Source organism: Diceros bicornis, chromosome 3 (assembly GCF_020826845.1).
Source record: "Diceros bicornis minor isolate mBicDic1 chromosome 3, mDicBic1.mat.cur, whole genome shotgun sequence".
Taxonomy (NCBI): domain Eukaryota; kingdom Metazoa; phylum Chordata; class Mammalia; order Perissodactyla; family Rhinocerotidae; genus Diceros; species Diceros bicornis.
The window spans coordinates 72,388,235-72,411,367 of record NC_080742.1 but is presented as its reverse complement, the minus strand read 5'-3'; the positions used below and the strand labels follow the sequence as shown (position 1 = coordinate 72,411,367).

General features: G+C 38.1%; 1 protein-coding gene across 6 annotated transcripts in view; it reads left to right on the top strand.

Moving 5' to 3' along the window:
• CADPS2 (calcium dependent secretion activator 2) overlaps positions 1-23,133 on the top strand; it is a 495,178-nt gene that overhangs the window by 445,565 nt on the left and 26,480 nt on the right. For all 6 annotated transcript variants that reach the window (XM_058529077.1, XM_058529069.1, XM_058529059.1 and 3 more), the window contains 2 exons: positions 10,185-10,268; positions 10,374-10,406. In XM_058529077.1, coding sequence (XP_058385060.1) covers positions 10,185-10,268; positions 10,374-10,406 — 117 coding nt within the window. The remainder of the gene's footprint in view (positions 1-10,184; positions 10,269-10,373; positions 10,407-23,133) is intronic.

Genomic DNA, 23,133 nt, shown 5'->3' with positions numbered 1-23,133 from the left:
TGCCACTAAGGTGTAACAGACTGCCATGGATGACATTTGAGATCGGAGTCTGATGGGAAAGAGACAGAACCTGAGAGCACTGGGAACTGAAAGAGGGTGAGGAGACAGAATGGACATACCCCAAGGGCCACTTTCATACGAGCAGAGAAATCCTTTGCTCTCACAAGGCTCAATCAAAGAACCCCAAATCAACCTGCATAAAACAATTGGAAGAATGTACAAAAACCAAAAGAAAACCACTCCCAATTTAATAGATGAATAGTTGTTTAGAAAAACAACCCCCAATTTAACTAGACAAATAGTTGTTTAGAAAAGAAGAAAAAGCAGAGATGCCCAATAAACATGAAAAATGTTTATCCTCATTAATAATTTAAGGAATGCCAAAAAAAAAAAAAAACCAACCTACAATGATATACTATTTTTTATAGCAAATTAGCATAGATGTTTTTAGGCTAACACCCAGTTTTAGGAAAGGCGAGGTGGAACACTCACGTTAACTGTATGTGGTAGTATAAATTGTTACAAGAAGATAGTTTGGAACTATATCAAGTACATTAATACCCTTTACCTAATAATTCTTTTTGCATTTTTTCCGACTGCTCAAAGATATGCACAAAATATATCTATGTGGATATTGTCACATTATTTCTGATGAAAAAGTGAAAACAACTTGAATCTCAAACATGAGGGGAGTGGTAGAGTAAATTGTGGGACATCTATATTAAGAAACCATGCTTTCAAAGACCATTCATGATAAAGGAAAGGTTTCATAACATAGTATTAAGTGAAAAAAACTGAATGTTTAGAGATGTAAAATATGATCTGAATTTGCATGGCATAGAGAAAGGACTGTTAGGATAAACATGAGAATGTTGACTGAGCTGTTCTCTGGGTTGTGGGATTATAGTTGCTTGGAGGTTTTCCTTCGAATTTTTTTGTATTTTCCAAATTCTTTGGTAGCAGGTCTTGAGGTGGAAAATAGTCACAAAGAAAGATGATTTTAGAATAGGACCACCTCGCTAGTTTGTTCTTCTTCCCCTGACTTCTCCCACCACAAGAATACCTACACATACATGTACAACACACACCAACAAGTGGACAGGGAAAGGTTACCAGGGAAACCATCCAGGAAGTGGGGGGAGAGGTGAACCCCTGGAGAATGAAGCTCCTAGAGAAGCTCCTGTCCTCCCAGGAGCCCAGCCCAGCAGCTTGCAGTAGTGCACAGTCAGCCCACTAAAGTGAAATAAAGTCAGCATTGCACCTTCATGGTCTGTGAGCTGTCCAGGGAAATTTTATCCAGGTGGAGCCTCCCTATCAGTGCGGTTCTCCTGTGGAAGTTGTCTTTTGTGAGAAGGGTGCATAATGACAGTCATCGAGTTGCATGCTAGCATGCAGTTGATAAAGGGTTAAAAAGGCAGCAAGGAGAAAAGGCTATAACTAGTTTTATTTGGTGGGGATGGGGAGGAAGGGTGCAGAGGAGGCAGGCAGGGCTGCATATCATCCCTGCATTTGTTTCTGGCAAAGTAAGAAACTTAAATTTTTCTATATCAAATGTATCTGGTTAATTGAAAAAATAGTATATTTGAGTTAAGTAAGGACATGTTGTTCTAGAGATCAGCACCATCCAAAAGAACTGTCTGTGATGATGAAAATATTTTTCCTGCTCTGTAGCATAGTACAGTATCCTCCAGTACAGTAACTTCCAACCCCATGTGACTGTGGAGCACCTAAAATGTGGCTACTGCAAGTGAGGAACTGAAATTTTAATTTTACTTAATTTCAATTTAAATAGCCTAATGTAACCAGCTAGTATATTTGGAAATCAGGTCTAGATTATAGTTTTTCTCTACGGATCCTTTCTCCTGCAGTCAAATAGCAATTATTAATAATCTTTAATTCTTTGGTTGAAAAGTATAAAATTAATTTGATAGTTTGAACCAACCATCTTAAGTTTCCATAGGAAGTGACAATAACTAGTGGTTTTTATTTCATTAAGCAAAGATGAATACAATTCTGTAATACAATTCTTAAATGTTAGCATGCCAAAAAATTACCTGAGAGGCTTTTAAAATGCAGATTCCTATGCTCTGCTTTCCAACAATTCTGAATCAGAAGTTAGGGAAGAGGGGCAGGGATATGCATGTGTAACCAGTCACCATGGTGATTTTGTTGTAGGGGCTCCTGAGCCAGACTTGGAGAAACACTGCTCTGATGAGTCTCTATCCAGGCTGTCATGCAAACTACATTTAAACTTCAGTATATTTATAAACAAAACAACGTCTAAGATAGCGTGTTCACATTTGTTTTCACCAAAGAAGAAATGATTTTTTTAAAGGAGGTATTTATGAAGTGCCTACTGTGAAACAGCCACTACACATGTTATTTCGTTCAAACTGCACAACACTTATGAAATGGGTGATCTTACCCCATTTCACAGATAGGAACGTAATCTTCAAAGTAGTTTAGTAAACTGACCAGAGTCGCACACCTAATAACTGAGAGAGTCAGGATTCAAACCTCTGATCTTCAGATTCCTAATCGAAAGCACTTGCTGATTCCAGATCTCTAGGAAATCAGTAAAAAGCAAAATAGACTATAAAAATTAAATTAAAATATATAACATCTATGTTGACTGTCTTTACCCTGTCAAATTCCCAGAGTCATGTCCTAGGCATTTTTATAGCATATTAATTAACTCAATATAAAGTAGATGAATAGAATAATGAATTCCTTATATTGCATTCCAGATGTTTATTCCTGTATTTTAATTGTTCCATGCATATTGATAAATATATTTGCTACCTTTGGATAAATAAGAAGCAACACTTTTCTTTTTGGATAAAAAAGAAGCAACTTTCTTTTTACCTCCTCTCTTCAATCTCACTTTCATATCCTCTTCTTATCCCACGTCTTCAGAAATAACTTGAGAATGAGCCAGTACTCTTAATCACACGTAGCACTCAACAGTATATGTCCCAACTGTACACGCATTTTACATGCCCAGAAAATATCGTGGCTTTCCATCTCGGTGTCCTCTCTCCACCTAGCAGCTAAATGGTGGTATTCCTTGGGTTTCCATTGTTAGTCTTCTTTTGAACTCATTTCACAAATGTTTGTGACTTTCACACTTCTGGCTTTCACTGTATGTTGATGACTCCAACTCTGTCCCTGAGAGGCAGTGTGGAATCATGGTTAAAAGCCCAATTTCATACCTGAGGCATTTAATGTCTTCATCCTAAGAGCAATGGGAAGTCACTGAAGGGTCAGAGAGGCAGGGAGTAGGGGTAGGGAGTTAATCATATTTGCATTATAAGAAGATTACAGAGGGGATAGTAAGGAGGCTGTTACATTGGTCTCTAGTGGACTAATCCAAAGACATTTAAGCTATACAATGGTCAGGGTGCTATAGACTGAATGTCCCCCCAAAATTCACATGTTGAAACCTAACTCCCAGTGTGATGGTATTTGGAAGTGGGCACTTTGGAAGATGATTAGGTCATGAAGTCGGAGCCCTCGTGAATGAGATTAGTGCCCTTATAAGAAACAGCCCACAGAGCTCCTTCCCCCTTCTGCCATGTATGAAAACACAACCAATAGACATCATCTGTGAACCAGGAAGTGGGTGCCCACCAGATTCTGCATCTGCCAATACCTTGATTGTGGACTTCTCAGCCTCCAGAACTGAGAAATAAATGTTTGCTGTTTATAAGCCACCCAGTCTATGGTATTCTGTTATAGCAGCCTGAACAGACTAAGACAAGGGGTTAGAAATGGGGAGAGAAAGAAAAATATTAAGGATTACTCCTAGGTTTATGGCTTGAAGCCTAGGGTGTGTGTTGATGCCATTCGCTGATGGGGGTGCCCTGGAGGAAGAACAGATGTAGAGGGAAAGACCATGATGTCAGTATTGGAGAAGTTGATGTTGAGCTGCCTCTGAGACATCTGAGGGAGGAGATACTAAAGGGAGACATTCAGGTATTTGGGTCTGGAGTTCAGAGGAGGGATATGGGATCAAAATACCAGTGTGATAAGATTTCAACCATTGGAAATGATTCTGTATCAGTGGCTGCTATTGTCAGGCAGATGTTCTATAAGTGAAACCTCTATGGAGAAATGAAAAGCCACTTTAAAGAAAGGGAAAAAAAGATGTTTCTAGCCAGAAAAGAATTTAGGTAATCTTTTACTGAGGGGAAAAAAAAAAATGATAGCAGGAACGTTAAGTCTTGCCAAGGAAAGGATACAAGAAACGCCATATTTATTGTCAGCTTATATTAAAATTAATTAAATCGGCCCAAGTGTGGGATAGTCAGAAGAGTTGGACTCAGTTCCTGTTTCTTCGTGTTACCAGCTGCGTCTCCTTGCACAACTCAGTTTCCTCATCAATAAACCAGGAGTATTAGATAAAAAACATATTTACATGGGGCTGGCCCGGTGGCGCAAGCGGTTAAGTGCGCGCGCTCCGCTGCGGCGGCCCGGGGTTCGCTGGTTCGGATCCCGGGCGCGCACCGAAGTACTGCTTGGTAAGCCATGCTGTGGCGGCGTCCCATATAAAGTGGAGGAAGATAGGCACCGATGTTAGCCCAGGGCCGTCTTCCTCAGCAAAAAAAGAGGAGGATTGGCGGATGTTAGCTCAGGGCTGATCTCCTCACAAAAAAAAAAAAAAAAAAAAAAAAACATATTTACAGCCTTTTCTCTAAGACAAAGATTCTTATATCCGTTTCTGTTTGGAGGCTTCTGGGGACCCACGTCTTTTCTCCCCAGGCTCTAGGGTCCCATAGCGCACACAATGCTAGAAGTGAACCTTGAAGTCCTCTAGCAGGGGATTTTCAAACATTTTTATAATGTTTATAAGATACATTTAATGTCTTCAAATATATCTCAGCACCCTAAAATACAGCACTGATGAAGGCAGAGCTGTTCTGATTGAGGAGGGGAAGGAGGCCTAGAGCCCTACCGTGTGGCCTTATTGCGCAAGGCAGGCCTGATCACCAGCGTCCACCCCAGACTCTAGTCCCCGTGTTCACAGATGAGGAAACAAAGGCCCACGGTCACACGGTAGCTGCAGGTCCAGGACTTGGCCCTTGTGGGCCCTGAGCCTGTAATCTTTCCGCAACACAGAATCAGCAAGAGCGGAGAAAGTGGTGGCTTCACCTCCCAGTCTTCTGGTGTCCCCTTTATATCCAGGTGGTACTGACCAGCCTGTGTGTCCCTCCTGTGCTGTTTGTTCTGCACAGGGATTCGTACTGTGGACCAGCTTGGACAGGTAATCAGGTGGGACAGCTGTAAGTCAGGTAGATGAGAATGGAATTCATTGTGTGTAATGATGAATGTGCTGAAAAAGACTGGGAGGGCTATGAGTAAGAACTGGTCAGGGGAAATGGTGGACACAGCAAAGAATGAGAGAAGGACCACTCTCCTAAGGTGCTCGAGTAATAGGGGCTCAGTAAATTCTGGGTGTGAATTAAAGAATCATAGCGGTATATTCAACTTCTTAAATCCTCAGTTACTGCAGAAAGGGATTTAGGAAAGACTATTCACTTTCAAACAGAGTACATAAATATATATGTGTAAATAAATATACACACATGCATATTCTTTCCAATAACCTAGGACATTTTCCCCTGAATTTCTCTTAAGAATAAAGTGGACAGAGGGCAAATCCGACCTGACTGCCTAGGTGATGTAAAGTATCTCCCCAACTCAAACTCTCAATCTGGTGAGATTAATTTTAAGTTTACTTGTTTGGATCAAGGCCACATATTCAGAGGACAACTGTTCAAATCCAAACAGGAATAGGACACACTATTAGGAGCTATTAGCAAAGAGGAAATACAAAATAAGATAGTTTACTCTCTCTGTGAGGGCAAGAGAGAAAAGAGCAGTGAGAGAAGGCAGTGTAGAGAATGCACCAACATCTGGGCTAGGTGTGCTGTTTGGAAGTTGCCTTAGATACTTTACGGAACAAGGTATTGTGGATAAGTATATGCTGTCAAATACTATCTATCCTTACTACAGATGTGTATAACCTGGAAAGACCTTTTAGGAGTCAGAGCAAGGGTTCAAAGAAGAAGTGGATTCACAGTTGGAGAAAAGAGGATGAGGAAGACAATTGCACTGTATCGTAACACTAATGTTCCGATTCGGGGAATGGAAACTGTTTTCTTCCAGTCCATGATATTCTGGTTCCATGTGGATTTTTAACAATACTAGTTAGTTCTGATCTTACCAAATAAATACAAAACATCTTCTAATAGATATATCTCCAGCCCCACTAACCCCTGCCCTGAGAAAAAAAAAAAAAAACACTACTTTTTCGTGATGGGTCTTATTTATGAATGGATGTCTTCCGTGGAAGATTTTATAACTTGCGGCGTAAATGATGCAAATATCCCTTGTTTACTTCATGAAATGTCACAGCTGAAGAAAAAAAAAAACGCAAGAACGGTGTGTTTTGAACCCACCAGTCCATAGCTGGAATCCTCCCTATCACTTCTTAGAATTTGCAGTTCTACTTTCCATACATGTAGGAAAATGAATCTTATAGGCTGTTAAAATTCAACAGGAAATTTAAGCCAACATGCCATGTGGCGTGCTTCATGTTTCATTCTACCAGTCATTTCACAGTGCTTTCATCTTTAATTTCCTTGAGAGTATGCATCGTGAGGCAAAGTTGGTAATTACCCAGACAGACTTCAGGTGTTAAATATTATTCAAACAAACCCAGTGAATGGCATCCACAATAAAGAGCAGGGAAACAAAGAGATTGCAGTGGTTCATTGCAGCCTGACACCCTCAGGAGAACAGAGAGCACAAGGCAAACCCATAAGTATTTATATGCTCCCTGAGCTGTAGGGAGAAAGTTCACAGGAAGCAGTTAAAGACACAGCAACTAAACCCAGCACTGAACTGGATTTCTTTGGAATCTTGCTGTTTTGTACAGTTAAAAGCCAGATGAAAAGCATATCATTATTAGTCAATCTTGATGATAATAGAGTTTGGTTTTTAAGGTGGCTTTTCCACCACGTGTGCCTTGACAAAAATCTTACAGAGAAAACCTTCTTATAGGAACTGTATGGCTCACCTGGTTGATCCCAGAGGTACAGTCGCTGTTCACTGCCATGTAAGCACTTAGAGTCCCGGCTGAATCGTGCCTCCCCAGGGACCATTTGGGGGAGGGAGGAACCCAAGGAGAGGCTCTCCACTATTGTTAAAATGGAAGCAAAGAATGCTGTGACACGGACGCAGCAGACCACGGGTCCATGCATAAGACTGGGATAGAACCCAGTGCTGCTTCGTCCTTTAAAGAGAAGACGAGCCAGACAGGCTGCCAGATGCCACAGTAGGGAAACTTCTGCCCTAAATTCATCTGTCAGTCATCCCCAAGTGTCATTTTATCTACTATATTTCTGCTTTCCTGTGCCTCAGCTCCTGTGCCACCATGTAAATGAAGCTTACCCAATATCCTCCGATCAAAATCATTCTTTTCCCCCTCTAGTTTCAGTTGCACTGTTTGCCCATCTACACTGGTCCTCAACACTTTCTGGCTTGTGTCATGACCAACTGTACACGTCTGTCTCTCCCGCTAGTTTGTTCCTGGAGGGAAGGGTCTAAGACTGACATTTTTTGTATTTCCGATATTAAGTTCTCAATAATAATTATAACAAAATGACATTTATTGAGCACTTATGCCCTGGGCATGTTACTTATGTCATTTAATGCTTACAGCACTGTAAGCATGATGATAAAGAACATGGACTTTGGAGTCAGACACCTGTGTTCACCCTCCCTCCTCTGCTGTCAGCCAAATGACCTAGAAACAGATGGGATTCCATTGCCAGTCTTCTGAAGTACAGCCTCAACTCTGTTCTACCTCCATAGATAACATTTAATCGAATTAGACCTATTCACTGATAACCAAACTCATTATTACTCCTTATCACTAAACAATCCTAAGGCTACCCTCATTAACTTGTGACTTAATGTATTTAGGTTTTTAGACTTATGTAATGGATAATGATTTAGCTAATCATATCAATAGTAGTAATTCTTTACACTTCTTTAGTATTTTGCAATTTTTGCAGTCCTTTCGCACGAGTCATCTCCACTGATCTTCACACCATCCTTGTGATGGGCGGGACAGCTGTCATTTTCCCCATTTTATTGATGAGTACAATGAATCTACAGAAGATAAACGTCCAGACTGTTGCAGAGCTACAACTTGAACTCAGACTTCTAAATCCATCCACAGGGTTCTTACCTCTACCTTGCGTTGTCCCTCAGCATCACTCACATGTAAACATACACTCACTGGAAGGCACCAAGAACCAGGTGCTGAGCCAGAGCCTTCAATGGTTCAGGTTGTCTGATAACCATAGCAATTGTCACTCTCCTCATGGCAAATGAGATCACCCAGCACACACTGGCTCTCAAGATTTAAGTTATAAGAGACGAGGCATTTTCCACAGAGGGCCGTTAAGTTTGGAATTCCCTTCCCCTGGCCTGTCATAGTCCTGGAGTATTGGTCTTCTGGGTCTTGGCAAATCATATCAAGTTGAGTTAGCCAGCTGTGGTTGGTCAGAAATCCTAATGGGCAGGAAGAAAGTGCTAAATTGACTTTTAGTAGTAAGCAATTTGTAATTTTGTGTTTTTTGCTCTTTGTATCCCTTAGGATAACTAACCAGCCATATATAATTCTCATTTTTTAAAAATAAAATTTTAGTCAGCAGTTTGCATGATCTTGTTTCTGTGTTCTTACATCATGTCGCATGATGTGGTGGAGAAACCTGTAGGGAAGTTTTTGTTTCTTTTGCATAAACTATTTTGCAGTAATTGACCAGCCACAGAGAAAAGATGATCTCCTGTGCACTCTCAGCGAGTTCTCTGGTCGCCAGAGACCAATAAGCCGTGTCCCTAGAATTATTATCACTTTGTTGAAGAAGCTGCTATGTGAACAAAAACCAGCCTTCGTTAATTTCCCTTTTCGTATTTAAAAAACCTTGTCAGGGTTTTCCCTTTGGGAGTGTATAATTTGTCAATAGTGCATATTATTTTCGTTCTAAAGAGGAAAGATATAGAGCAGTAGATCCTTATTAATATCTCTTATTTATCTTCATACCAGATCTTAATGCTTCCACGCAATAAAATAAAATTCTCCACATTTTAGGTTAGATAACAGTATACGTCTTAACTTTCATTTCATAGGAATATAAAATTTTAGAAATGTGAAACACTTGAGACTCAGTTTAATTCCATACGCCCACCGCCAACACACACACACAAACACACAGAGTATTTGACTGTTGGAGGAAGTGGTTGGTGCAGGGGTTGGCCTGAGCCCACAGAGTAGTCACTGATGGAATCAAGATGTATATTCTCAGTCTAGTGCTCTTTCCATTGGACCCTGCAGTGTGTGTATCTGTTTTTAGCTCCCCAGCTACTTAGCTTATAGCTTCTAAAAGCAGGGATGATCCTTAGATGTCCCTATTAGAACTGCTTGGTAAATGCTTGTTAACTAACGTCAGACTTCGTTTCAATGTTACAAGAGCCCTGAGTGTTACACCTCCTTTTCAATGTCTATTCTTTTTTATTCAGCCTCTTCTGTGGATAGAAAAAATTTGGGAATGGTAAAGTGATATATGATAGAAAGAAATTTGATTCAGCTTGACCATCATTGCTTCTAAATATATATATTTTTTATTAAGGTATAATTGATATATAACATTATATTAGTTTCAGGTGTACAACGTAATGATTCGATATTTGTATATATTGCCAAATGATCACCACAATAGGTCTAGTTAACATCTGTCCCCATACATAGTTACAAAACGTTTTTTCTTGTGATGAGGACTTCTAAACATCTATATTGAAGTTGAAAGTTGTTTTAAGGAATAAGCTCAGGAATTTAAAGTTATTTACTAATGGTTTAAATTGTGGTGACCAGACTCCTATTACACATTATTCTTTTATCTTAAAAAAATTTGTGTATTATTTCCAGCAATGGAAAGGAACTTAGAGTTTATCTTCAAAATGAAGGAATAAACATTACAAGTCAGCACCTCAGCTGTCAGTTACACATTGTGGATGTTTGTGCTGTGGGAAAAGTTGGTCCAGGAATTGTTTGCCCTTTTATTAAGTTGTATGCACAGTAATATTCTAAATACTCACTATACCCAGCATTATAGTTTGTTTCAGTGTTGGAAGGGGTGTTGTCTAAGCTGTCAAGATATGATGAAGGCACTTTCTTCTCATCCATTCTGTCATTCACTGTAAGTATTTGAATGAGTTCTCTTCTGCTGTCTTGTGACTGTTGTCATAGTTCTTATCTAACAGTGAAGAAAATAATTCTCATAATTATCTCTTTTCCACTTAAGGTGAAAGCCGCTGCAAAATATGTTGATGTTCCAGTAAGTATTTTTTTATTTGCTTTTTAAAACTCTATATAATTCTTTTTTTAAAAAAAATAATTATGTCTCACCACAGGGTTATCTCAAATCTTTAAACCAGTGCCGCTCCCTCTGGGAGTAGTTTATTTTCCTTAAGGAAGTACTAACCCTCACAACAAGGCTTGGCAAGGTTATCTCAGTGTATTTTTTCCGTTGTGATTTGAGAACTCTTATGGAGGTCAGTTCATCATGAGAACCTGTCAGCTCATTGCAGAGGGTGGTTATAGCACTCTAGGATGGGGTAGAAGACGCCTCACACCCTTTATAGAAAAAGGCTCACTCTCCCTTCCCTTTATACGAAAGCTATTACAGGTTTCTTAAAGGAGTTAAAGTCACAATAGAGATGAACCAGTTAAATCAAAGAAGTAGTTTTCTAAAAACAAAAGTGTTATAAATCAATATTCACTTAGATTAACATTTGGTTTTTCGCAGAATTCTTGGGAAATAATTCATAACCTGTAAATCAGTTCAAAGATTAAGAAACCATGAGAGGAAATTATGAAACTTAGCTACAATGAAAAAATTCACATGATAAATATAATCAACAAGTTAGTACAGCAGTTTTAAGTTGATAATCCTAACAAATTATTTTTTGCCTTAGATCCTATTATCACGTATATGATCAAGGCCTAAGATATTTTGTTTAATCATATATCTTGCCATTTGCATCAATTTTCAAAGAATTAGAGCACAATATAAAAAAAACAAAATTTAAAATGAGGTGGAATATGTAAGTCATCTCATCTTTGATGAAGATGGTGCTTGAGTAGTGTCACAACTCTAGATTACCATTATGAATGTCAGTGGTAAGCTTTGTATATCAGTTGTAGGTGACTCTTATTTCTAAAATATATAACTGCATTTTATACTATGGACTAGTCACCCAGATTTAATGCTGTTACAATTATTATAAATAGACGTTTTAAATGAAAAGGCCATAGACTTTCCTGCCTTTGCATGTGGTTTCTTTGGGTTTTTTATTTTACAAATGATTCCCAAAGAAGTCTTGGCATAGTCCTTGTCTTGTACCTAGAATCAGAAAGTCAGTACTGGGCAATAGGCAGAAATAACCACATGTGTAGGGTCCTGCAAAGGAGCAACACAAAAGAGAGAAAGGGAAAATTAAGGGGAAGAGTTTACATTTGCTATCATAAAAAGAAAGAGACAAGTAATCAGGGGAGCACATGAACTTCATTGGAATTCCTAACCTATTTTATAGCATAGTTTTGTTGTTATTCTGAATTACAAATAGAATGGGACACCATGATTATTCCTGTTCTTATAAAACTTTTGAAGTTCTTAATTTGACCCTGTACTAAATCTGTAAGATGCCATAGAACTTCAGACTTGTAAGATGCAGAAAGTGGTTCATCCACTCTCCTTCTCAATGCAGAAACCCCCTCACAAAGATTCATTCAGGATCTTTTAATTTTCTCAGTGATTGCAGGCTCACCATAGGACAGCCTCCTCTTATGTATAATGAATTGAAATTCTGTACCTCTGTGAATTCTACCTTGGTACTAAGCCCTCTTCTGCATAATAGCCCTTCAAATATTTGATGATAATTATCATGGCTCCTCTTCCCAAGCGATATGGTAGCTATTCAAAGGCATATATTGTCTGCGGAATTCGTATTTTCTGTATTAGATATTCTCAACTTCTTCATTGAACTCACTAATTAGGTATTAATTTAACACATGCTAAGTGCTAGGCCCTGGGCATACATGATGAAAATATACATTCCCTGCCCACAAGCTGTTCAGTGTCTAGGTATGAAAGAGATAGGGAAATAGACATATCTTGAAAACAGCTATAACAATTGTACCCAGATTCTTTATCAGCCAGTCACTCTTTAGATGAATTCCAGCTTACCAATGTCACTATTGGTAATGTCAGTAGCCCAAGTGATCTAGTGGTTAAGATTCTGTGCTCTCACCACTGTGGCCTAGGTTTGTTTGCAGGTCAGGAAACCACACTCCCCATCTGTTGGTTGTCGTACCGTGGTGGCTGCCTGTTGCTGTGATGCTGAAAGCTATGCCACTGGTATTTCAAATACCAGCAGGGCCCCCCATGATGGACAGGTTTCAGTGGAGCTGCCAGACTAAGACAGAATAGGAAGAAGGTCCTGGCCACCCACTTCCGAAAAAATTGGCCATGAAAACCCTATGAATAGCAGTGGAGCCTTGTCTGATACAGCGTGGGAAGGTGAGAGGATGATGCAAAAAGCATTCTGCTCTGCTGTACACAGGGTCACTAGGAGTCGGAATCGATTCGAGGGCGCTGACAACAGAATGTCACTATTAAGTCGGGTTGCCCCCAGAGCAGACCATGCTAAACCCTAAATGTGGTCTGGCCGTGGCAGATTAGTAAGAGAGGAGTTTCTCCCTCAGATCTGGACTTGACACCTCTACTATCGATGCCTGTGAATACTAACTTCAAAAGGTATGAGGTGCTGTTAACTGTTGCTGTTTTTTATGCTAAAATTTCAGCAAGTATGCCTCCTGAAACAATCTTTTAAGGGGAGCCTTATGAGAAAAAAGAACACTTGCTCACCTTTCACAAAAATTAACTCAAAACTGATCAAAGACCTACTTGTAAAATGCAAACTATAAAACTTCTAGAAGAAAACAAGAGAAAAATATATGTGGCCTTGGGTTTGGTGATGTGTTTTTAGATACAATACCAAAAACATCCATGAAAGAAAAAAATTGTAAGTTGGACTTAATAATTGACTGTTCTACACTGTTAAGAGAATGAAAAGACAAGCCACAGACACATATTTGATAAAGGACTAGTATCTGAAATCTATAAAGAACTCTTAATACTCGACAATAAGGAAAAAAGCAACCCAAATAAGAAATGGGTGAAAATTGGAACAGACACTGCAACAAAGACATATAGGTATCAAATAAGCATATGAAAGATGCTCAGCATCATTTGTCATTAGAGAAATGCAAATTAAAACAATGAGATGCCACTACATACCTATTAGTATGGATAAATTTTTTTTAAAAACTGGGCAATGGCAAAATGTTAACAAGGATACAGAGCCATAGGAACTCTCATTTATTGTTGGTGGAAATGCAAAATGGTACAGCCATTTCGGAAGACTGGCAGTTTCTTACAAAGCTAAACATAGTCTTACCATGCAACTCACCAATTGTACTGCTAGGTTTTCATCCAACTAATTTGAAAACTTACGTCCACACTGAAACCTGTGCACAAATATTCATAGCAACTTTATTCATAATCACCAAAAATGGGAAGCAACCAAAATGTCCTTCAATAGGTGAATGGATAAATAAGCAGTAGTATATCCATACAGTTGGAATACTATTCAGCAAAAAGAAATTAGATATCAGGCCGTGCAAAGACATGGATGAATCTTAAAAGCATATTGCTAAGTGAAAGAAGCCAGTCTGAGAAGGCTGCATACTGTATGATTCCACTTATATCACATTCTAGTAAAGACAAAACTATAAAGATTATAAACAGGTTAGTGGTTGCCGTAAGTTCAAGATTGTAAAGGGTTGAATAGGTGAAGGGCAGGGAACTTTTTGGAGCAGTGAAACTATTCCATGTGATACTGTAATGGTAGATACATGACACTATACATTTATCAAAACCTAACTTTACAGCACAAAGATTGAACCTGATTATATGCAAATTTTTAAAAATCAGTTAGGATATCACGGGATCCCAAGATGGAAAAGAGAGCGTGATAAAATAATCTAACTCTGTTGCAAATGTGTGGAATAACATCACTGAAAAAGATGGAGGAAGAAGTGCTGATATGAGTAACTTTGGAAATGAGTCGAGTCTGTAGAAATAAAGGGAAAAAGAACTGTACACAAGCACCATACTCTAGTTGATAAAGTGTTTCCTCGCAGGTTAACAATCCAGAAACCACTATATATGTCCACTGGAATTGAACAATTAAGTAAAGGGCTGGAGGTTGGTGGGAGCTAAGTTTCTCACTGTTGGAGTGAGAGATTGGAGACAAGCAAGGGGAGGAGGCTAGAATGATCCGTGTGATAATGGATTATAGCTGGAGACATCAGTGTGAACTTGTCTTTAGTTTAATATAGATAGAGCTAGTTACATATAGAAATATTTTTAGATATATGTATATGCATGGGTTAGTATATACACATATATTTCCTCGGTTTGTTAGCCGAGAGAGCCTAGAAGCAATGATACCCCAGTAGCAGCAAGCACACCTGGTGTCCAGATCTTAGTCTTTAATCGCCAGTAAAATGAACCAGGACTCCTTGGAGAAATGGCTGAAACTAGAACTAGGGCAGGAAATATACAAGATGAGCCCAGAGGGTCTTATAGTGACAGAAAGTAAGGAAGTGTTGTAAAAAACCCACAGTGATAGAGGATATGTTAAAAGGATACAGGAGACAACTGAAAGAGCTGCCAATGGCCTGAGCTAGAGTAATTTGAGCAACCAAATAAATTAGGTAGTATTGAGTTATAACCCAAAGTATAAAATAAATATCCATAGTCCATCCTGATATAAGTAAATGATTGATTGAGTAAATAAACAGAGAGAAAGATAAATCCCCCATGCAGAAGAATTCCAAATAATTAACATAGATACTTGACTCCCAAGGAGGCAGTGTAACTCCCCACTCCTTAAGGCTGTGCATAGTGACTTCCGTACCAAAGGGTACGGAAAGGAGGGTGGAGAGAACAGATTTATCGTGGAGAAACCTGGCGAATGCTACCTCAGCCAGTTGATTGAAGTCAACATCCACAGTGAGAAATTATGTTAGTAGTGTTTATTCTGGATAAACACTCCATGGTCTTCCTCCAAAAAAACCTATAACTCCAGTCTAATCATGAAGAAAACATCAGACACATCCCAGTAGAAGGACATTCTTCAAAATACCTGACCAGTACTCAAAATTGTCAAGATCGTCAAAAACAAGGAACATCTTAGAAATTGGCATAGCCAAGAGGAGACTAAGGAGACATAATGACTAAATAAATGTAACATGGTATTCTGGATGGGATCATGGAACATAAAAAGGACGTTAGGTAAAAACTAAGGGAATATGAATAAATGCGGACTTTAGTTAATAATTATCAATATTCACTAATTATAACAAATATGTTAATATAAGATGTTAATGGTGGAGGAGTGGTGTGGGGTATATGGGAACTCTCTGTACTGTCTGCACAATTTTTCTGTAAATCTAAAATTATTCTGAAATTGGTATTTAAAAAAAAATAGCACTGGACTAGGACTTAATAATACCTGAATTTTAATTCCTTTTATGCTGCTAAATGCCCTTGGATTAACTATATGACCTTGGGCATTACTTCACTTAAGTGGCCTCAGTTTAGTCATCTAAAAAATGGGTGAATAAGTTACATAAATGACATTAGTACTCTCAACTGTGTTGTTCTGTCATTCTGTGAATTCTTGATGTCTGTCCTGTTCCATAAAGAGAGAACAGAGCCCAAAAATGTTACCTAGAAGATGAGAAGGTGAAGAGCTAGAAAAAAAATTCTGTGGAGAAAGGAGCAACACCTTCTGGCAATACTCATTTTTTGTAATTAAAAAACATTAAAAATTGATTCTATGAAATGAAGCATTAGCAATATAAAATTATCTATGAAATTAAGCACCATTCCTAATTCAGAAAAGAAGGAAGAATTCATGTTTCTAGAACATATTTGATTATTAGGCATTCCTTCTAATTATAGCACAGCTGAAGATATGTAAGAGTTAATAACAGAAAATGACCCAAATCAAGCCATTTAAATATCGCATGTTATGAACATAGTCTTATGTATCTTTGTAATATATACTTTTCATGACACTTCTTTATAAAAGAAAAAAAAAATCATACATAAGAGAAAAAAACATCAATATATTCCTGAACAGAAATAAATTCCAGTGTCTTGTGCTTCTTAGCAAAGAAGCTGGGAGGTTCCTGCATGATATTTTTCTGCTCAAGGTGATAAGCTGTGCCCTTTGATGGTCTGGTAGATGTGTTCTTGGTTCAACAACCCCATCCCGGAGAGGAGTTCCTGTGGTACTTACACCGTTCATGGCCCCGTCATAGAACCTTGGAATGTTCATGTTGGCAAAGACCTTAGTCATTCAAGAAATGCAAGACCTGGGAGGGGTGAGCCTGTCCTGAGAAGCTACAAACCCTCACTGAGGAGCCAGGCTGCCTGTGTTTGAACCCTTGCTCCGTCACTTCACTTAATATCTGTATGACCTTGGGCACCGGTTTGTCTATTTTTTTTTTTACAGCTTTGTTGAGGTATAATTGATGTATTAAAAACTGCACATTCTTAATGTGTACAGTTTGGTGAGTTTGGACATATGCATACACCCACGTGGACACCAGTTTCTTTATCTATAAAATGGAGATATACCTCTTCTCAGCTTGTTGTAAATATGTTAAGCACTTTTCAAGGTTCCTGGAATGAAATTAGTGCTCAATAAATGTTATTATCAGACATTATTATTATTGATTATAATAAAATCTAGTGTCCGGATTTAAAAAATAATCATCCTACTCTATACTGTGTTGAGCACATCCGTATTATTGTGGGCAAATCCATCTGGTCCTGGTCTTTTAAGAATGACATACTTTTTACTTCCTACTGTAGAGAGCAGGCAGGATAGTTAAGGGGATCTGGAAATAATGGCTGATGCAGAAAAAACAGAAATTAGAATGTTACTCTTGAGGGAGAAAAAAATCTGAGAGACAGGAGAGTCCTGTTCAATATATATCATTCCCATTTGGGAGGAGAAGCCTCAATCTGTATCAAGAGAATAGAACTAAGAACAGTAACTAAAAACTAGTGAGAGGCAGAACTGAAATCAGTGTAAGGAAAAATCTTTTTTAAAAAAAATTAAAATTGTTTAATATGTCAATATATTAGCAGAATATGTATAGAGAGAAAGAGAATATATGTATTAGAGTATATTACAAGCTATGCCACTGTTTGCCAGAGAGGGTAATGGAAGATTTCTGCATTATGTAGGAAATACAACCACATGACATTTAAGGTCTTTTCTGACTCTGTTCTGCAATTTTGTTCTATAGGTCATATTAGTTATAGGGCATTTTGGTGGGTGTGTACCATGCCTATTGAAAATTGTCTTGTTAACATTGTCACACACATTGCATATGATCTCTGTGCTAGACAGGTGACACAGCTAAAGAGACCTGGAGAACATGATAAGGATTACTGTGACCAAGAACAATGAGGAAGCGCAGGAGAAACTCCCCATTAATTGGCCTCGTAGTACTGATGCCCGATCCTGGTTGTCTGTCCCGAGAAGATGGAGATGGCTTATCTTTCTCTTATGTTCGTTAAGAACTCTCTCAAAGGTTCTCTCTTCTTTAGGACACTTGCCAAAGTTATCTAATCTCCCAGATCCCCCAAATGTGGCTTGAATTCAGCTCTATCTATGCTGTACACACTTGACGTGGAGTCCAGGCTCTCAGTTCAAGTGCCACCTTTGCCCCCTGCTAGCTGCTTGACCTATGGGCTCCTATCTTCCCAGCTGTGCATAGCGGTATAATCCCTGTGCTATCTCCCTCACTAGATTCTTAGGAGGATTCAATGAGTATATTAACGTGAAAGTGCTTTGTGACTGCAAAACCATATTGAAATAAATGGGAGTGTTATTGCTTCTACCTGGAATGATGCTTCCTGCTCCCATGCATTCCTCTGCAGTTTCCGCCCCTTGCTTCACAATGTGACGTTTTCCAAAAGAAAAACCATTTGCCTTTCATAGAGTGAAAATACTGGATTGTTTTTCATTTATTTTAGAATATTAAGCATATATCAATGGCGACTTTTAAAAGTACAGTCGGTCAGTTCAGTGACAATGGTGTTTTCCCTCCTTCCTTTGCTTCTGATCTTGATCATTACATAGATAAGGCCACTTGAATACTCAGTGCTTTATGTCAGAATGAGAGCCAGGCAGAACATGGGGAATGGAGCACCTGCCCACTGGGACATACTCAGCTGGAAAGGGAGCGAGGCACACCGGGACCAGCATACCAGGACCAGATTAAGAGTCTCGTGTTAGAGGACCAGGGGAGGTGGCCTATTGTGCTTCCTAGATGAATGTTTTGCTTCTCTCATCTTTATTCCTTTGTTTTTTTGTCTGTCTGGCTCTTCTCATATAAGGTACATCCATGGACTGATTCTGGGCCCTAGCATTCTGTCATCCTCAGGTATCCTTTAAGCCAGAATCTAAAGGTTCCAAATTGGGACTGAGTAAATCGATCCCAGGCCATCTAAATTTTAAAAACTAAATAAAATAATACCCATAGCATTTTAATTTCACTTCTTCAAGTCCTCAGTGTAGTTTCTATAGTTGACTTTGTAACAACTGTAGACAGACGAGGGAGAGGTTAATGAACATTATTATAAACTGAGAGATTTAATACCTTCATCATCATCATAATCGTTACTCATGAAAATAATAGTATAAAGCTATTATGTGATATACATATTAGCACTTTCTTTGTCTGGTGTTCCTGTATCAGCAGTTATTCCTCTAAACTCTGAGATGTTAGTGATCCTTATGGATCAGAAACAGCAAGAGAAATACTAGATGCTCATAGTCTCAAATGGCCAAGGCATAGTAAGATTAAAATTGAGCCCATAAATCTCAGTTGAAAATCAACCTGCCTCTTTTCCTTGAGTATTTCAGGCTAATATATTTAACTATTATTCAATATTCCTTCTAATATTTAAAATGACCTCTTCATTGGATTTTCCCTAGTGATACAACAAAAATGTTTGAACATACTAATGCTTAGATCTATGAATACATAAAACATGTCACTACTTAGAAGAAATACTTTGAAGCATTCGTGTGACTTTTAAGAATGAAAACAGTATGACTTTATAGGAGCATTAACTATAGCAGATTCTCATATAAGATACACTCGTGGCATTATGGTAGGAATCTGCTTTTTACTGACTAGACTCACAGGGCACAGACAGAAGACCCTTATCCAGAGAAGAACTCTGGAGTAATGGAACCCTCTTCCTTAGAAATGTGGAACTGAATCAAATGCAAATACTTAAAACATACATGTTACATGCTCCAAGTCTAAAAGATGTTTTCAAAGGAAGTGGGTGCCATTATCTTTAATTCAGAATTTTCTACCTCCCAATTTGGAGTCAAAATGCACAATAGTGTCAATGGAATTTTGAATACTGTTAAATTTAACAAAGAGAAAGGTTACTCTGTCACAGTTCACTGCCTGATATGAAATCACTGCTGTTGGGAGTTTTTCTAAAACAATGAGGATTTTTTCATTCATTGTTTTAAAAAATTAGACAAGCTCGGGCCGGCCCCGTGGCTTGGTGGTTAAGTGAGCGCGCTCCACTGCTGGCGACCCCGGGTTCAGATCCCGGGCTCGCACCGACGCGCTGCTTCTCCGGCCATGCTGAGGCCGCGTCCCACATACAGCAACTAGAAGGATGTGCAGCTATGACACACAACTATCTACTGGGGCTTTGGGGGGAAAAAACAAATAAATAAAATCTTAAAAAAAAAAAAATTAGACAAGCTATTATTAGAAAACCTTGGAAATTTTATATCTTCTTCTTTATGTTTATGTTTTCCTCCCACCTTTTATAAATTATTCCTTTTCCTGGGCTCATATATGTTAGGATAAATCTAGTTTGAAGGCTTCAGTTCTGCTTATTTTCTTTTGCTTGTCTATGTAAAGAAAGTTTATGTGAATTTTATGTGAATACAATATAATTATTCTACTTTGTAGAAGATTTGGTAAAATATAGATTTTTTACAACATAATCATCATAGCTATACTCAAAACCTATTTTTTTTAACTATTTGAGAACATATAACAAACTACTCCAAATGCTTTTGAAAAGCTAACTTTGACAATATTTTCACTCAAATATAAAAATACAGAAATTGCTGCATAAGTGCCAAGTAATAAAAAAAATATATTAAATAGTGAAAGAAAAAAATATATTGTTGTTAACAATACCTGGGATAAGTTATGTGTTTGTATGATTATGTCCTATGTTCCTTGATGATCAATGATAGACTGTTCCGAATGTGAAATGCCACAGCTGAGATATAAATTGCTTCTATTACAATTTCAAATTGAGAAGACATACTATTGTTTTAAATCTTACAAGATCCATTTTTTTCAAGTGGTAATAATGACCAGATGCAGGTACTTTGTTTAGGAACCATACGGATCCTCAAAAATCCGGATATCAGGATTCCACTCTTGATTGTTTCTTCAGGCAAGATTTTCTAGGTTATGAGAAATGCACTTTCAAATTAAGTCAATTATACTGTAGCTTCTAGTTAATCTTTGAGACTGGAATAGTATATTTAGAAATTTGTCTCCTTGTTAAATAGACACCATGACAGTGTTTGCATAGAGTCTTGTTAACCTCCAGTGGAAGGTTAAGCGGCTTCTTCTGTATCTAAATCTGTTGCTGTGAAGAATGGCTGGAGCATTGCACCCACCTGCCCATGCATGGGGAAAGTGAAGGCTCGCACCTGTGGGATTAGGTGTAGCATCAGGAAGTAAGAGCATTTGCAGCATATAATTAACATGGAATTTTTTTTTTTCTTTTTAAACAGCATGTCCATCTAACTAGGTTAACTAGTGATTAATGCTTGAAAAAAATTTGCTGAAGTATGCACCTTACTTAAACTCATTCACTCACTGATGTATTGTATTACTTATGCAGCCAGTGTCGGAAGAACTCACCTTACCATACTTCATTTCCTTCCATGTTTATTGATTTCTTTATGCTCAGGGGGAATTTTTTTAGATTTTGTGTCCTTTTACTATAACTTTGTTAGCCAAATTCTGTTCTTTTCTGAATCAAATTAGGAGTAATTTGGGAACTCCTATTTTGATTTAGAGACAGAGAAATTAGTGCTTAGTGACCTGAGGGTCTCAGAGGTTTGAATGGGAGAATGAAAAAAGGCATTGACTCTCTCTAAGTGGTATTTAACACACACCGTGCTTGCTATGTGGTTTTTAATTATTTTCTCATATTTGTCAAGATAACTATAATTTAATTACCAATATAGAAAAGATTTCTAATTATAACTCCCTAGAACATAATATCCTTGATAAAAACATCCAAATCCCCAGTTGTTGAAGTTTAATAGGCTGCCCCTTGGATAAGGTTGGTGGACGCCCACTTGCACCAGAATGTGTAGCGATATCCTGTCTCTGCGATGCAGTCACGTGCATTCTTTTCATTTACACACAAAAAACAAAAACTTAACAGAATGTGTTCAGTTTTTTTTTTTTTAAACTAAACTTCATCTCCTAATAAGATAACATGTAATAATGGAATTAGATGCAGTGACTTCTAAACTATGTAAGTTTTACTGCCACAAAACAGAATCTTTGCACGAAGGAGCACTGAACCAGCGATAATGTCTTCTATCCAAACACATTTGTACTGTAAGTAGAAACTGTTTAAAAGGAAAATTACATCTTTTTCAGCAATTTATCAGAGATAATTACCCTTCATACACCAAGGAAGGATAGTGTTTTAGAGAACTCTAATTCTAATTGGTAAGTGTCACCAGCTGTTACAGTTACTCTTACTTGTGTATATTCTTCTGATGTTTATAGTCTCGTGCCACAAGCTACATGAAAATATATTCAGTAGGTGTGAAATTCCCATATGTCACAGTTTCAAGAATAGGTAAACAGCTCAAAGATAAAGGAAGAAATAATGCTAATGAGGAATGTAATAATTCTCGGTTTTGTTTTCCAGGCAAGCGGATCTTAATTTGCCGAAGGGGGAGAAAATGTAATTTCAAACCGAAATTTGTTGAAATAAACTTTTAAATGAGCTTTACCTCATTCCCTCGACCAGAGATTCTTATTTCCTTAGAAAGTTGTAGAAACTGTCTCAACCTATAGATTTCAGTATTATATTCCTTGGGTCTGCCAAAAGGAACAGCATTTAGTTTTCTTTTAGGCTTAACAGTAAAGTGTTAGTTAGTTTTAGGTGATAGAAGATAAACTCTTCCTGGACTGTTTCATAATGTCTAACGTTATCTTGAAAGTGATCAAGGAAACAGAAAAAATTACCTTAGAGTCCATCACAAGTGTTTAAAGTCATTATTCTCCAATCCTTCTGGCCATCACTTAGTTTCCAGTGAGTCTGATGGGTCAGATGATTGACTAGATTAAACTTCTAAGCATACTTTTCTTTTGAAAGGCAGAAATAAAAATGGGGTCGGGATGGGAAGAAATGCTGGAGAAGGCAAGCCTCTCATTTGTCTATTCTTTAATTCCCAGGTTTGCTGGCCTGCACGCAACTGCCTTGATATTATATACATCAGAGCATTTTGTTTCCAGGCACCTGACTGAAGCTCAGCTGAGCTAACTTGTTATTGTAATATGTAGAAAATTGTTCTCATGTCATTTTCATTCTGCAGCAGTATGTTTTCTGAATGTTCTCATTTTCAGTGTTTTGACAAAGTTTGATTGGCACAGAGAGAAATACCTGTGGGTTAGTTGTCCTCAAATATTAATAGTAGTTAGTAATCCTTGTACAAATTACTCTGCCTCTTCACTGGAAAAACTGATGTATAACACTCCCCCCTCCCCGCCCCCAAAAAAGAAGAAACCAACCTAGATTTCTCGTGATTGTCCTTGTAGTTTTATTT